The 15667-nt window shown below is 35.2% G+C and overlaps 1 protein-coding gene and 2 pseudogenes across 1 annotated transcript; all 3 read right to left on the bottom strand.

The window, feature by feature from the left end:
• Positions 1 to 3866: 3866 nt before the first annotated feature.
• LOC125836501 (uncharacterized) lies at positions 3867 to 4873 on the bottom strand (annotated as a pseudogene).
• Positions 4874 to 6391: 1518 nt separating this feature from the next.
• LOC125836392 (senescence-associated carboxylesterase 101-like) lies at positions 6392 to 8986 on the bottom strand. Its single transcript, XM_049515566.1, has 5 exons — positions 8802 to 8986; positions 8345 to 8681; positions 7405 to 7956; positions 7372 to 7374; positions 6392 to 7236 (listed from the first exon to the last, which is right to left on the bottom strand). Exons 1-5 carry the CDS (start codon positions 8816 to 8818, stop codon positions 6436 to 6438), a joined length of 1710 nt encoding a protein of 569 aa, XP_049371523.1. The 5' UTR covers positions 8819 to 8986; the 3' UTR covers positions 6392 to 6435.
• A 1814-nt stretch (positions 8987 to 10800) lies between these two features.
• LOC125836500 (uncharacterized) lies at positions 10801 to 15098 on the bottom strand (annotated as a pseudogene).
• Positions 15099 to 15667: the final 569 nt, after the last annotated feature.

The raw sequence follows: 15667 nt of genomic DNA, 5'->3' as shown, positions 1-15667 counted from the left end.
CCACTCTAAGAACTTCATAAAAGAGTTTCATTATCGAGAGCAAGCACCAAGATTCCACGATCAAAGGTTTACTCCAAAAAAAAACTAATGTTCTTTCTCAAGCTCAAGATAAACCCAAGTCTCCACAAAAGTTTTTAATCGAATATATAGCATTATTATCAGGTATGTGAGGCTATCATAGTCTTGAACTAGTTCGTTCTCACACCCTACATCTACTTTCAAATCAGTAAAATAGTATTTTAGGGTTATATCCTTAGATTTGAGTATTCTTGAGATGAGTTGATGTAGAGTGAGGCCTCCTTGCTTCTGGAGGACTCCAGTTTTGTGAGTTATTAATATTAGTTTGTGAGAAGTGGTGGGTCTTGTCCCAACACTCATCTTTATGTAGTAGAGGCAACAAAAATTGAAACTTTTGGAGAGTCTTTCAGTTTTAGAAATTTTCTTTAAGACTTATGTTTAATACTCAGTATACTCAAAGAGTTTTGAGATTTAATACAATGTTGATTTAGTATTTCTTTTAGTTTTATGCTTGTGTATTTTGTGAATTGATATGGATAAGTTTCTAGCGAAATTTAATCATTCTCAAGCAAGTTCTAGTACGAATGTCGATCGTTCTATCTTATAGATGACCTTAATTTGGATTCACTTGAAGCCGATCCAGGAAAAAGAATACCAATTGCTCACTATAACCCTCAAATAAAGGATGAAGTGAGGAAACATTATATTAAAAAGGGTCATGTCAACCTCACATGGATTCATATTCTCCAACTGAAATTGGAAGAAGAATGGGCTAATTTTGTATGATTCTGTCAATTGTCTATGTTATTCTATTCTAATAACTTCATAAAAGAGTTTCATTACCGAGAGCAAGCACCAAGATTCCAGGATCAAAGGTTTTCTCCAAAAAAAAACTAACGTTCTTCCTCAAGCTCAAGGTAAAATCAAGTCTCCACAAAAGTTTATTTTAATAGCTTCATTATCAGGTATGTAAGGCTATCATAGTCTTGGACTAGTTCATTCTCACACCCTACATCTTCTTTCAAATCAATAAAATAATATTCTAGTATTATATCCTTAGATTTGAGTATTCTTCCGATGAGTTGATGTATAGTGAAGCCTCCTTGCTTCAGGAAGACTCCAGTTTTGTGAGTTATTAATATTAATTTTTGAGAAGTCGCGGGTCTTGTCCCGACACTCATCTTTATGCAGTAGAGGCTTCAAAGATAGAAAGTTTTGGTGAGTCTTTCAGTTTCAGAGATTTTCTTACTTATGTTTAATACTCAGTATACTCTGAGAGTTAATACAATGCTGATTTAGCATTTCTTTCAGTTTTATGCTTGAGTTAGTTATCTGCTCGTAATCAGCTAGGAAGAGTGTTAGCTTGCGGACCAACCATGGTTTTCAAGTGCCGTCCACATCCAGGGTGTAGGCTCGGGTCGTGACACTAATTATTTATGGACACAAAGAACCCATTAATAAACCAGGGACCCTTTTGTAGTGCTTTTTGTAGCTTTTCTTTTTTAAAGAATTAGTCTATGTAGGAATCGTGTCCCAGGTCTATGAGTATTATTTCTTTTGATGCCTTCCACGTAATGGTTAGTCTTTGTTTTAGGTAGAGATGGTTGATTTCTTTACCAAGGACTTTAATTATGATGGCATAAGTCCAAGGTTTATAGATCCTCTACTTTTCCTCTTCTGTAAGGTATATTCCTTGGATATCAGTATCAATTTCGATGCTTCTTTTACTGGTTGGGGTCTCTCCTAGATCCATTGGTTCTTTATGGGTGCTTAATTTTTGTCTTTCGACTTCATGTTTTGAGTACGGTGTCATGAGCATTTCTTTGAAGGAGGTGAGTCCTTGACTGATGTGTTGTGTGATCCCCTCCTTTGCAATGATCATCAGTTCATCTTTGTCTCCGGAGGATTGAGAATTAGTGTCTTCGAATGTATGTTGTTTTTATACTATGTATCTTTATTGATCATGCTAATTTAGATAGTCATTGTTGAGCTTCCACATCTGCTACTTAAGGATGAAAAGGCTTATGAATATGATCGATCTTGAGTGGGGTTGGCTAACATAATAACCTCAGCTTGAAAGTTGTTCCTTCAATCTAGAAAAAGGAAAGTGGATCAATATCATTACAATCAAAAGGCCATATTCGATCCTCACCTATTTTATAAATAACATGTGCTTTATCGTCCCGCCAATTTTTGTATCGAAGTAGCACTTTACCATAGGAAAAACTATATATGGGCACAATTGAATTAGCCCCATTACTTGGTAATGTGATTAACTTTGTCCAAGAATCCTGAACGCCATACTCTTTCATTATCCATAGATTGAAAGTGATCTTTTCAATAGGCACATCCCATTTATGTTTTTCAGGGGATAAACACACATTTTTTGGTAAGGGTATTCTCTTACAATGTCTCATTTGAAATATTTAACAACATCATGGATTCCGTATAATAATCAAGCCAGTGAAAGGCTCCATTTACAAAGGACAAACATTCCTTACCATGTAACATGGAAGCATCTCCCCCAAATCTTTTGAGGGCGAACAAATTTCTCTCTAGGAACCACTTTTTAGTGCAAAAATTTCATCTAATGCATCACCCTCCTTGTCAATCCTAAGGACTTTATAATCATCGCTAGTTGAGTCATATCCCAATCCATAAGTATATTCTTGTTCTAGCGACGATTCTAAAGGGGGAAGTACTATTCTGACGTGGTGGGGTTCCATAGCAATATTATTGAAGGCTCGTCCCGAGAAAGTCCGGTCCAAATCTCAATGAGAAACAAGGCATCACAACAACAATAGACTTTACAACCACTGAATGGTTCAGAAATACTTGGCCAAAAAACCTTGTGTATATCATTAACAAGTAGTCGATTTGGGGGTAAAGAAGTGCAATAGAAATTAAAATCTGTTTTACCCGAAGAGAACGCCCCAACAAGCAATTTTTGGGAATCGGGTTGATTTTTGGCATGATTGAGATGCTTCTTAAAGTAAGGCTTAGAGAATAATGTCTTCCAAGATTTCGAAACACATTTCAAACGAAAAAGAGACTTAACAGGAAGTTTGGTGAGAATGTCCATAAGTATTTCTTCCTCTGGAATGTGAGTTCCCATTGCCATACTCACGAAGACTAAAAGAGAATATGATTTAATATTGCTATGTGGCTTAGGGTTAAGTGTCAATCTATTTATAACTTGGTACATATAAACCTAAAAAGGATTCAAGTTCAAGAAAAGTATCTCCTTTAGACAAAACAGTCTTTTCACTCTTTCTTAAAAATTATAAAATTACTGTAATTTTCTTTCATATTTAAAGAGATAATATCTCATATGGTCACTCAATTTTGAATAGTTCACTTAGAATGTCACTCAACTTTGAATTGTTTACTTAAAAAGTCACTCAACTTTGGATTGTTTACTTAGAAAGTCACTCAACTTTGTTTTTTAACTCAAAAGTCACTCAACTATTGATGTTTCACTTAGAAAGTCACCCAACTATTTATATTTCACTTAGAAAGTCACTTAATCAATTTAAATAATCTTTTCATTAAATTTTGTAAAAGTACAAAAAATAAATAAGATGCTTATTTTAATTATTGTTTTTTTACTACCTTTTCATTAAAAAAAGGAAAAGGGTCAAAAATACCCCTCAACTTTGGTTTATAGTTTGACTTTACCCTTGCCGTTAAAATGAAGTTAAATTTACCCCTCCCATTACTAATTTCACCAAAATTACCCCTCATTTGACGGAATCCCCAATATTGATCCAAATTACCCGAATATTTTTTTAAAAAAAAAACCCTCTTCCCTATTTTTAACCCAATGCCTCGACCTGCTCCCGACCCCTCTAGAGGATAACCCATCCCCTTTTACCCATTCTCTCAAATTTTCCATATAACCCATTAACTTCTCCTCCATTGTTCTCCATTTCTCTTCCCTCTAATTGTTCTTCATGGGTTTTGTTCAACAATTCATACTTGTTTAGTTGTTCTTTACTACTTGGTCGACCTTCTGAATAGCAACAAGTCTTTGATTTTCCATTTTTTGGACCAGAGTGAGATCATCGAAGAAACTGAAGAAGACGAAAAGGAGGAAGAAGATGATGATGAAGAAGAAGAAACAGAAGCGGATTTTTTCGTGTTTTCTTGATTGCTTTCGTGATCAAATAATAAGTTGGAAACTTTCAAAGGCGATAAATTTGAAGAATTTTGGTGGGGTTTCTCTGTTCGGCTTTGTTTTTGTAAAGCTGTAACAAATGGGTCAAAATCTTTCATTTTATGTCGAGGAGAAAATGATTCCATGAACAATATCTTCGGAGATTTTGGAGAATCCATGTGTTTTCCTTCGTACTGAAACCTTGGAGGTGGTTTCAAAGGTTTAATCTTTCCACAATCAAAGAACTCATCAGCTGTAGATAGCAAAATCCTCTCCAATTGCCCACTAAAATCAAAAGAAATTTTTTCATCATCTTCATCTGGGTTATGTTTCTCTTTTGGGATTTCTTCCCAATTGAATTCATTGTAAAGAGGGGAAATTTGAGTAGGACTAGCAGGTGCACTGTAAAACAATGTGGCAGCACGTGTAGGACTTGACGGACCACTCATGTACGGAGTAGTACAACCACTGTCGATGTTGAAATCCACATGAAGAAAACTGCCATAAGAATACTTGAAATCAGTTCATACGAAGAAATACGAAATCAATTCATACTAAGAAATATGAAATCAGTTCATACGAAGAAATTCGAAATCAGTTCATATACTTACGTCTGGACGAGGGCATCTGAAAAATCTTCTTCCGAGATTAGATGTAGTACTCGAAATCAGTGTTTTGACCACTAAACCACAAGCACATTTTCTTTGAGACGAATAACTATTTTGTGACATTTTCTGAAAAGAAAAATCAGAAGTGAACGAAAGAGATGGTGGAAAGAACAATCAGAAGGAAGATAAATGAAGAACAATAGAAGAGAAGTTAATGAGTTATATGGAAAATTTGAGAGAATGGGTAAAAGGGGAATGGGTTATCCTCTAGAGGGGTCGGGGGCATGTCTGGGCATTGGGTTAAAAATAGGGAATAGGGTTTTTTTTTTAAAAATTCGGGTAATTTGGATCAATTTGGGGGATTCCGTCAAATGAGGGGTAATTTTGGTGAAATTAGTAATGGGAGGGGTAAATTTAACTTCATTTTAACGGCGAGGGTAAAGTCAAACTATAAACCAAAATTGAGGGGTATTTTTGATCCTTTTCCCTTAAAAAAAATAGTAGAAGATCGTTACTGCCTCTTTTTTTAAAATTATACTTCTTATCAATTCCAATTTTTCTTTTTGGTAATCTTTTAACAATTTATTTCTAGTTTTACAACTACTAGAAGCGAAAATCTTTTTTTTTTTTTGGCTACGTTTTTTACGTTATTTTTAGAAAGATTATAATTAAATAATTGGAGCGGATCAATAAAATAATTAAAATAGATATCTTATTATTTCTTTAAAAATAGTTTAAGATGAAATTTATTGAAAAAATTATTTAAATTGATTGAGGGACTTTCTAAGTGAAATATAAATAGTTGAGTGACTTTTTAAGTAAAACATCAATAGTTGGATGACTTTTGAGTTATAAAACAAAGTTGAGTGACTTTCTTAGTAAACAACTTAAAGTTGAGTGACTTTTTAAGTAAACAACTCAAAGTTGAGTGAACATCTGAGATATTAACTCATTTCTCATGTGTACTTGAATCGCAAAAAGATTTATAGAAATGAGCAGACTTTTAGGCACTACTAGGATTTGGAAATGAAATGCTTTTTCTCTGATAACGAGTTACTTGTTCAATGGGGATAGAGAATGGTGTGTTGGATTTTAAGCTTTTAAGTTTATTTACTGATATTCTAACTCCGCCTATGATTAACGGTTGACCCCTCTAGATGAAGAGGATGATTGTAGGTGAGGTGGACTAGTTTGGCGTTAAATTTCAGTTCTATAGTCTCTTGATTAAATATATCACATGTATATATTGTGTATATCACTGAGCATACCCATATTTTCATGGATATATGTGTATGATATACATGATTTATAGGAGATACAAGGGGGATATACATAGATGGAGTCGTTTTCAACCTCAAGTTTTTAATTTGAAAATCAGCTCAAATCCACCTCAAATAGTCTCCAAACAATTTGAAAATTGATGTTACAGGGAGTGTGCACAGACCTATTTGGTAAATGGTAAAATACAATACATTTTCACATACCAATCTTATTAAGTTATGCAACTGGAGTAGAGTCGCTTATAGAATGCCGACGACTGTTTTTCACTTAGTAAGTAAAGGGGAGAGGGAAGCCAGGCTTAGCGAGTTTTATAAGGCCGACCACTACATGAGCCGCTGGTGGAGACTGGAGTAGTTAACACTAACTACCATTCTAAGCATAACTTTGATAATCTCCATTTTCCATGTAAAAGGCCAAAGGCAAACTACTCAAACAGCTTAGAATATCTTGCCTATAATCTTTCCACCACTTCATGAAGCTACTATGAGGATGGAAAATCTCAGAGGATACTGAATAGCTCCTTATCATATTAATTACATATTCCCCAAAATTAACCAAATACTCCCTTGCATTTTCTTTCTCTTCTAGACTGCCTTCTCTCAGTCTTTTGGAATTTATAATAGCTTCCTCCACATATGCCCAAAAGCAAGAATCTTCGGTGAGGCAAACGGACTTCCTTCTATCGTTACCACTTCCAGACGGGTTGTCTTCTATCCTCCATTCCTCCAACTTTTTATAGTGCTCGGATCTACCAAGATTTACATAGTCTGTGTTCCCTGATTTCATATAGTATTCAGCTATGTCGAGTGGCTCGACCATCCTTCTATAGTTTGTCCCTGAATACAGCCAACGAGTACGAAAAGCTGCCTTCTTGCTTTGTGGCATTTCCTCTACTTCTGCAACCTTTGCTTTCCAGTACCTATTGAGGATTCTTTGGTGCTTGACAATTTCTTGTCTGCTTTTGACAGCATCCCTGCCTCGAAAATCACTGCGTTTGTAACTATCAACGTAGCCTCCTTCATTCAGGGTTACTTTCATGTACCACTCTAGCCAAGCCATAGCTTCTTTCATTTTGTTTAGCTTCTTGCCAGGATCAATGGCATTCCTCTTCTTTGCGAAAGATTCCTCCACTCTTTTCTTCACTTTAGTCCTTAGAGGGTTCATGTTACTTGTCTGATGCCACGACAATTATATGCATTATAGAAGTTAGAAACACAGGTTTGGAAACAAGTTCTATAAGTTTTACGAATGTTATCTCTATTGATTTCCTATTCATTCAAACTTTAGCTAAATAAAGGTAAACTCTACTTGCTTTCGTTTTAGGTGTAAGAGTTGTTTTACCTGTCCACCAATTCCGATTGCTTCTAGCTGTAGATCAATGCCTGCTTGAAGTTGATCCATGCTAAAGTGAAACAGCTGAGAAGCATCATTAAAGATTACTCTATGCTTGAGGCGTTCCAAAACCTGCTCATAGTCGAAAGCCAAGAAACGATTGTCCTGGTGTTGGCTATTTAAGTTCATTTCCATCATAATATCCAAAACAGATTCAGGCTCCTCAAAACAAGAGCAGTCTGAATCTGAGCACAGCAGAAACATGCCGAATGGATTGTAAATACAAGATTGAGGAATAGAACCAGCAAAGGCATTAGTTGGTGAAATTAAAGATCTTGGGATTGGATCATGGTTCGAGACTACGTGCAAGAAGCTTGAATTCCATGATGGACGTTCTGATATGGCTTGTTGCAGGCCACTATCACCAAGAAGAGGTGAACCAAAAGTTATGCAAGTGGGACGCTTATTATTATTGTCCTTAAGTAGCCAGAGAGTGAATAGAGATGCCACAGAACCTCCCAAAGACACTCCAGTGATTATTAGAGGACTGAAACTGCCCAACTGCAGTCGATCAGAATGAACAAAACATCAACATGAATATATGAACAACAAGGCTCCTGCAGACGAAACTAACACCATAAAATCTATAAAAGATTCTAGCTTTATAGATTTAATGAATGCAGTCAATCATTAATATTTTTGGCAACTCTTTGATTCTGGCTCTCTACCTACTATGTCTAAGACTACAACATGAAATAGCATTTCAGTACATTCTACAGAACTTTAGTTTAAGACCACAAAATTTAAAAGTTACTTTGCATTTTTAAGTTTTGTACCAAGTCAAAAGCAGACAAATAAATTAAAACAGAAGAAGTAATATCTAGCACAAGTAAGGAAAGCTCAAGAGAAATCACAAATTTTGCAGAGAAATAAAAGAATATTATAGTACCTGTTCTTTGAGGGCAGAGAGCTCATTCAGTAATGAAGCAAAAAGGGTTATTGCTGCTTTGTTAACTGAGAAATGAGGGTTGAGTTTGGTAGAAATGAAGTCAAAAGGAGATTGAGAACCTTCCAGATCTTCTGAAGAGACCATTTCTTTCTGAAGAGTACAAGTAGGAGAGGATACAAAAGCAACAATAGCACCATTTGAATGATATGGGTAAACTTTAACCAAAATTGGATTATTCAAATAAGGATGATTCCTAAGGTCAGAGATTGTAAACCAAGAATGATGAAGTAGATCTGAGCTCACAAACAAATTTGCAAATTCTTGGCCACTACTAAACCTGTGGAACAAAAAAAATGAAAAATTGGGTCATGTAAAACAATACAATCTTGAACAATAAAGCAAAAAGATTTGAACTTTTTGTAGTATATGCCATAAAATAATAAAAATTGCCACTCACATGGAAACTTGGCTCATCTTGGCCTTTGGAGAATTTGAGATATTCCTGAAGGCCTAGCTAACATCTAATATAAATAAGCATAGCAGTAGAAGATATTACACAAGAAGTTAAAATACAAGTTTGACAAATGAGGCAACAAAAAAGGTTGGCAAATGAGAAAGGAATGAGGAAAGTAGATGTAAAGGACAAGAAGAAAATGCCCAGAAATTGAAGGAGAAGAAGGGAATGGTGGTTTACTTTTTGATTTTTCTTGACTCTCAAGTCTACTGGTATAACTAATACTCCCTTAGTTTCAGTTAACGTAACACAGTTTGACATGAAACAAAATTAAAGAAATTTTAGTCATATGGGACTAAGGGTACACATGAGTACTCGTAAGTAAGAATAGTTTAGTTGATTAACTATCTAAACTTTCGATTTGTTGGACAGGATTTTATTTCTAATTTGTAATTCTCTTGCCCCCACACCCCCTGTTTCCTCCTCCCTCCCAATAAAAAAGAAAAAGAAAAGAGAGAGTAGTCGTAATCGGTTAAACTTCTGAGAGGTTTCTAACTCAGCTTTAGTTTAATCATCTTCCATTCTTGAAGACTTTTTTTCTTCTGCAAGTTGAACAAGTCCTACACTATTAAATTAATGCCTAGTGTACTATATAGACATGAATTTGAAAATTTGGGGAGGGGTTGGTGGGAGTAAGAGGATGATTCCATGATATTTAATTTTAAATATGCACGCACTAGCTTTATTTTAAGAAGATATAGTGAAGAGTAATATTTCTTTATATACTTATTATACTTCTTGATATCTTAATATTAAAACACACTTATGGTGTTTCTTGACTATAAGGTAGAATCAATTGAAATATTCAATTTTTGAAAGGAGAAAGGAGTAAACTAGTGGTAGACAATATAAAATGTGGGTCCCTAAATGAGGTCTAAAGAGTACTCATGGGGTGTCAAAACACATAATTATGTAACTGGTAAAAACATGATAGACAATATAAAATGTGAAATTCTAAAACGATTCAAAAGTATAGATTCAAACTTGATCTAAAATACAAATTAGAGAAACAAGAAGCTGGAATGCTCATAAAACACGCAAAATATGTTTGGGAAAAAAGAAACATTAAGCCAATTTGGTGATGCATGAGAACCATCTTTAGCCTATCAAAATGTTTGATGTAATTTAAGGATGGTACTGTTCAACATCAGAGTTTCTTAAAGCTAGGAACACATGAAAACTAATTAGTCCTTTAATTACTAGTGTGTAGAGTATATTCAATTACACATAACGAGGATTACCAAAAGTAGCAATTCCTAGAAAAAGTTTCTTGCCTATTTTGATGGTTGTTGCATTCTTCTGAGATCGAAGTAAGAGTAAAATAGATTCATTCAGTAATTTCACAACAATCAACATTTGACCTCTTGTGCCTATAAATTAAAAAAAGGGAAGCTGAAAGCCACTTGAGTAAAAAGCTTGCAGAAAAATAACAATTGGGTCAATTGTGTTCCAATCACAAGCTTTTTTTATGCACTTAGTACCTAAGTTAATCCAACTTGAGGAATCTTAGTAGCTTAGTTGGTTCGTTACCTAAGCTTTCACCTTATTGATGGAGTTTGATTCCCCACGTTGTAATCCACTCCCCGATTTCCCCTTCCACTACCCCCCAAATGAATTTGATCAGACTTAAAGGATAACTATCTCAAATGAACAATTAAACCAGTCAGTACCTAATTAATTGAACCTATTGACTCATATTACTTCAGTCTGCACAATTTAAAGCTACAAAAAGTAGTTGGCTTATGTAACTGTAAAGCCAAATCTAAGTTGGGCTATCCAGAGTTATAACTAGGTTAATACATGCATATAATCCAGATCATATATCTGTAGGGAGAAATAAACTGTTCAGACCATAAGAACACGTATCGCTTTCCTTGGTAGCATTGGCCCTCCAAAATCCCAAAAACATCAAGTGGTTCAAGACTGCACAGTATAAGCTACTTCATGTCGATTCTACTTGAGTTTCACCATCTGCAAAAGTAAGCATCCTGTTTAACAACACCGCTAGATTTGCCAGCATATCAGCTTCCGTGTTGAGTTCCTGACATGTTAAATAAGTAACACATCATAAATGAATGTAACATATGCAGAAAGGTAACTTGAAAAGAATTGGGTAAGGTGAATATGTAAACAACACCGTAGACTCTCATATTGAGCAATGCAAAAAGAAAAAGTCAAATGACATGCTTGGGAAGCATGCACTCGCATCCAGAAACAGATCGATAGAAGAACCATTTTCAGATGGTGCAACACCAAGAATATTGCATAAATTGAACCCAACCTCCGAGTACCCACTGCTTGTCCATCTTTTGTTTCAGGAGTTGTTTTCAACAGATTATGCCACTCATTTATGCAGAGACATCATACAGCATATATTCCCGAGTACTTAGCACATAATATTTTCACTAAACAAACTCTTTTCAAGCAAGAAGATCATAATTATGAAAATGTTGCAAGAGTTGTCCATACTCTTTCTACATGGATGATATGGAAAGACATAAACTGATCTTTAACCTCTTCGACAGTCTTGGACAATTCCACCATGTTTTGGTTTGTAGTTTTTCCAGATTCCCTGAATCTGTTCCATGAAAAAAATAGAAAATAAAGTAATGAGTGACTGTAGACCAACAAGTAGATTGTAGATCTAGTAAATAAATAAACAGTAATGTAAAATAAACTTAAGTTGGTAAATAAATACAATCCCAGTAAAATGATCAGACAGGCATGGTGAAGTCTAGCTTCAGTTTTTCAACCTTGATCTCAGTGTAAGTTAGAAAGCAAATGGGCAGATAACATTCCAAAGAAGCAAGGCTCGACATAACCCATTATTCACTTAAACGAGGCCCTGGACATTAAATTAAAATTTGTATGCCTGATGGTTCAGTTAACAGTCCAAGATCCTAACCCATAATTTCGATTAACTCCTTATGCCGCAACACTTCTCAAATCCTATATAGGATTTTACGCTCACTCCCTAACCTGTTGCAGTTAATCTCTTATGTTGCAATATAATAATAAAGGGCATCTTGATGCACAAAGCATCTAATGTTCACGCAGGATATGGGAAACGGCCGTACCCTGGGGGGTGCCAAGTAGGCAGTCTACCTGATGCAAGCACCGGTGACTAATTTCACGGCTCAAACCTGTGACCTATTTATTCAGACTAAAATAATAGTGCTGCAGAAAAGTAAGCTTCTTTAACTAACTGTAAACCTACATTCTGTTGTCCCACTTCAACATTAGGAGTCCTCCCAAAACCATCTGACCCACAGTGCTCCGGCAAAGCTGCTCAAGGATGAGATCTCCCATTGCACTTGGCAAGTTATAATACTTCCCACATAATTCTAAAACCAGGAACCTTTTAGCAATAAAAGAGTTAATTGTATTCACTTTTTAAGAAAGAATGACATTGCATAAACAACTCTCAGGCCACTTTTAAGTTACATTTTTAGAGAAAGCTCATCACAAATGGGCTTGCTAGATAGATTGATTGATAGTGAATTTACACCTATGATCTTTCTACAGATAATTGGGGTATCCCCCTATGGCCATGTTCTAATTGAAGGAATAAAATAGAAAATAGTGTTCCTTAGAGATGGATATAAAAGAAAGAGAATACATGACCTGCATGCAAACAAGTTTTGAGTCCCCTTGAACTTGTATGTGTTTAAAACCTTTCTCAAGCGCATATTTCAGCCCTAAGATTACACCTCTGTATTCAGCAACATTATTAGTTGCAAAGCCCAAACCTTCCCGCAGCCAGTAAACCTAGAAAAAGAGAATTAGAAGTCGAAAAACTGTAAAATTATGGTAAAAAAACTATCTTCAAACTGAAAAGGGAGCATACCACACTTCCATCTACCGCTCGCAGAACAGCACCTGCACCAGCTAGTCCAGGGTTTCCCTTTGAAGCACCATCAAATTTCAAGAATGCATGAAACTGCATGTGGGGGAACTGAGCAGTTAAAGAGGTATTCCAAGAAGCTTAATCAAATAACATAAAGATATTAATACGTAAAAGAATGTTCATATGATCAGAGTAAGACTTTTTATGTAACTCCTTTTCTGGCAGCAACAAAGAAAACCAGTATAGCACACGTACTATAAGTCCAAAGAAAATACAATGTGTTTTAAGATCAGAGAGTTCCTTAGAATGGAATTCTACACATGAATCATGTGAATGTGCTTCAATGAAAGATATATTTTACTTAAAGTTATTACTAGTACAGTGAAGCCTGGAAACAATCTTCAACATTTGGAGTTGCACTCAATTTTCACAAAAGTCTTACCTATTTTTATTGAATAATGACATGGGCTATTTAGTCAGTGATATATGCCCTGGAAAAAGTCCACCTTGTATATTCCACATTTGAGAGCATTCATGAGAAGTAGGGATAGATAACTTTGTCTCCCATAATGCAGGAGAACATTATGTTGAGTATGGGGACTGCGGGGGTAGGATTATTATCCGAGACTAACAATTCGTTTGGATAATAGCCAAAACTGACCAATTGAGCTTCTTCTTTTTGCATGTTCTTTTTTCTTTTTTTTCTTCTCCCTTTCTCCCTGCATCCTGACCAACCTCTATTAACTTCCCAAACCCAGACACAGTTTCATATTCCTCATTTCTAAAGGGTGGCGCTGAAATTCTCCGCTCTCCAATGCGAAATCATTCTCTCCAACCCCCGGTACTCTTTTTCTTTCTATAACCATGGTGTCCGAGCAAGCTTGTGTGCACCTCGACTTCTCCATTAGAACATGTTATCAAAATTCAAAGACAGATAGAAGTTTGACCATCCAAGAGAAACTAGATATTTTAGTACTAGCAATTGAGGCAATGCCGTAATCAACAACTGTGTAACGATTCTCATAGAAAGAGCCAGCAGGAATTAGTAACTGGACAATATGTGATTTCATTGTTAGCGGCAAATAAAAGGTTGCTCTATTTGAAGCAACACCAGCATTTTACAAGAATATAAGGAACACATGGCAGAGAGCATACCGTGGATAAATAGAACGTGTCACAAGTAACCAAGCAATCTCAAAGCCAAACTTTCATGCAATCACTTAACATATTGGAAAAAAACAAAAAATTGTAATGTACATTAAGAAGAAATTGTACATTGAAACCGGATAAGATTTTGCTACAGAAATAATTGGCTACAAAAAAAATTACGCAATAAGTAGATATTGGGGGATCGTCAAGGAAATTATCTAATTTGACATGTTTTTGCTGAGCAACTGCTGAAAAAGAAGCTGATACAACCATATCTAACTGGAGGGCAGACAACATACATGGTTAACTAGTTTTAAACAAAAATCAAGTAAATTTCAAGTGTAAACAGACCTTTCCTTTTAAAAAGCATTTCCAATATACACAGAACACACATGGATTCTTCATGTTATAGAGCGGTAACAAAGACATTTTCCAGTGAATTCACTCTACTTACAAAACAATTTTGTTTCCATCCCATAAGGTATTCAGAGACATTAGAGAGCATAACTACACTCATCTGACTTGAACTCGCCAACAACTATGTCTTTTGTCTTATAGTACCACCAATTGGAGGAATCACAAATCTTCATAAGCTCAACTCAAGGCCTGATTAACTAAATCACATGTATGAAAGTTGAGTTTTGATGATACTTCTAAACTTACTATCAGACTAAAAGCAACTAATGCTAACTATACGTATAACGTTGTTACAAGATGCTCTACAGGCTGCAAACAAATCTAAGCTGAGCATTTGCACTTGTGCTGGGTATATATATACATCATTCTAGAATTATCATCAGCATCACAAACATATTCCACTAAAGCTCAACAGCTCAAAAACACACAAGTCAATCTAAGTATCGTGAAACTACTCTACCACAAATATTTTAAAGTGACCAGCATGAAATAGTATTTTTTGATGACAGAAGCAGGGCGACAGAGTCTAAAAAAGAGGAAGTGATTGTGAGAAGATCGTTCAATGAAGTATTTTCCATTTAAGAAATGAAAGAGCAACTTGGCAGAACATTCAAGATTTGCTTGCATCATTTTTTTCCTGAAAATTCTTCCCAATAGGTTCATCTTTGGAAGAACCTGATTGCTACAAGATAAGAAAATTAATAATCTCAGTTTCATGACATGATATTTGATTGGAATACTAGCAGGACATGCAGATGTTTCTTCAAATACAAGATCCACATTGCACTAAGATTGCTAAAAACAGACAAACAGGAGAGCAAAGACATTGCGATTATTATTTACCATTGGAGAAAATTGAATGGAAGGTATCTCTTAAGTCTCTATTTAAATTTTGGTGACTATTTTGACCAAAAAAAAGAGTCAAAACATTTAATTATTAGATTAAGTTAATTGGGACTGAATTAACATTTTTAAAATTTCTAATCTTTTTAAAAATACAAATTAGTCCAAATTTTAAAATACAAAACAATCCAAATTTCTCTCCACTTTCTTGGATTCTCCACTTTCTTTAACTTCTCTTCTTCATTGTTCTTCCTCTCTTCCGAACGTCTCTTCCTCAAATCTGCTCCGCCATCGCTCCCAATCGACTTCCGAAAACCTTTCAACTTTCGGGTCTCAACTTTTCAACTTCCGACAATTGCTTCGATTCTAAGCATCAATTTTCTCTCTTCACAGGTAAAAACTTTTATTTTTGAAAAAAATTAGGGCTTTTTAGTTATAAAGAAAAAAATGAACTTGAGTTGTCTTCTCTTTATGTATACGTTAGCAATTTTAGAAGTTGATGCTTGAAAAGGAAGACAAATCCGAAAAAAAACCTTAATTTGTTGTTGTTGTT

The sequence above is a fragment of the Solanum verrucosum genome, unplaced genomic scaffold (assembly GCF_900185275.1).
Source record: "Solanum verrucosum unplaced genomic scaffold, falcon-dt-bn FXZP01000278.1, whole genome shotgun sequence".
Classification (NCBI taxonomy): Eukaryota; Viridiplantae; Streptophyta; class Magnoliopsida; order Solanales; family Solanaceae; genus Solanum; species Solanum verrucosum.
The sequence above is the reverse complement of the archived record's forward strand: the minus strand, read 5'-3'. Positions and strand labels throughout refer to the sequence as shown.

What these genes read in the sequence shown, in the direction of transcription:
- LOC125836392 (XM_049515566.1), bottom strand. An exon ending in TCTCTGCCCTCAAAGAACAG is followed by an intron (nt 7,957 to 8,344) that starts GTACTATAATAT and finishes GATCGACTGCAG; the next exon opens with TTGGGCAGTTTCAGTCCTCT.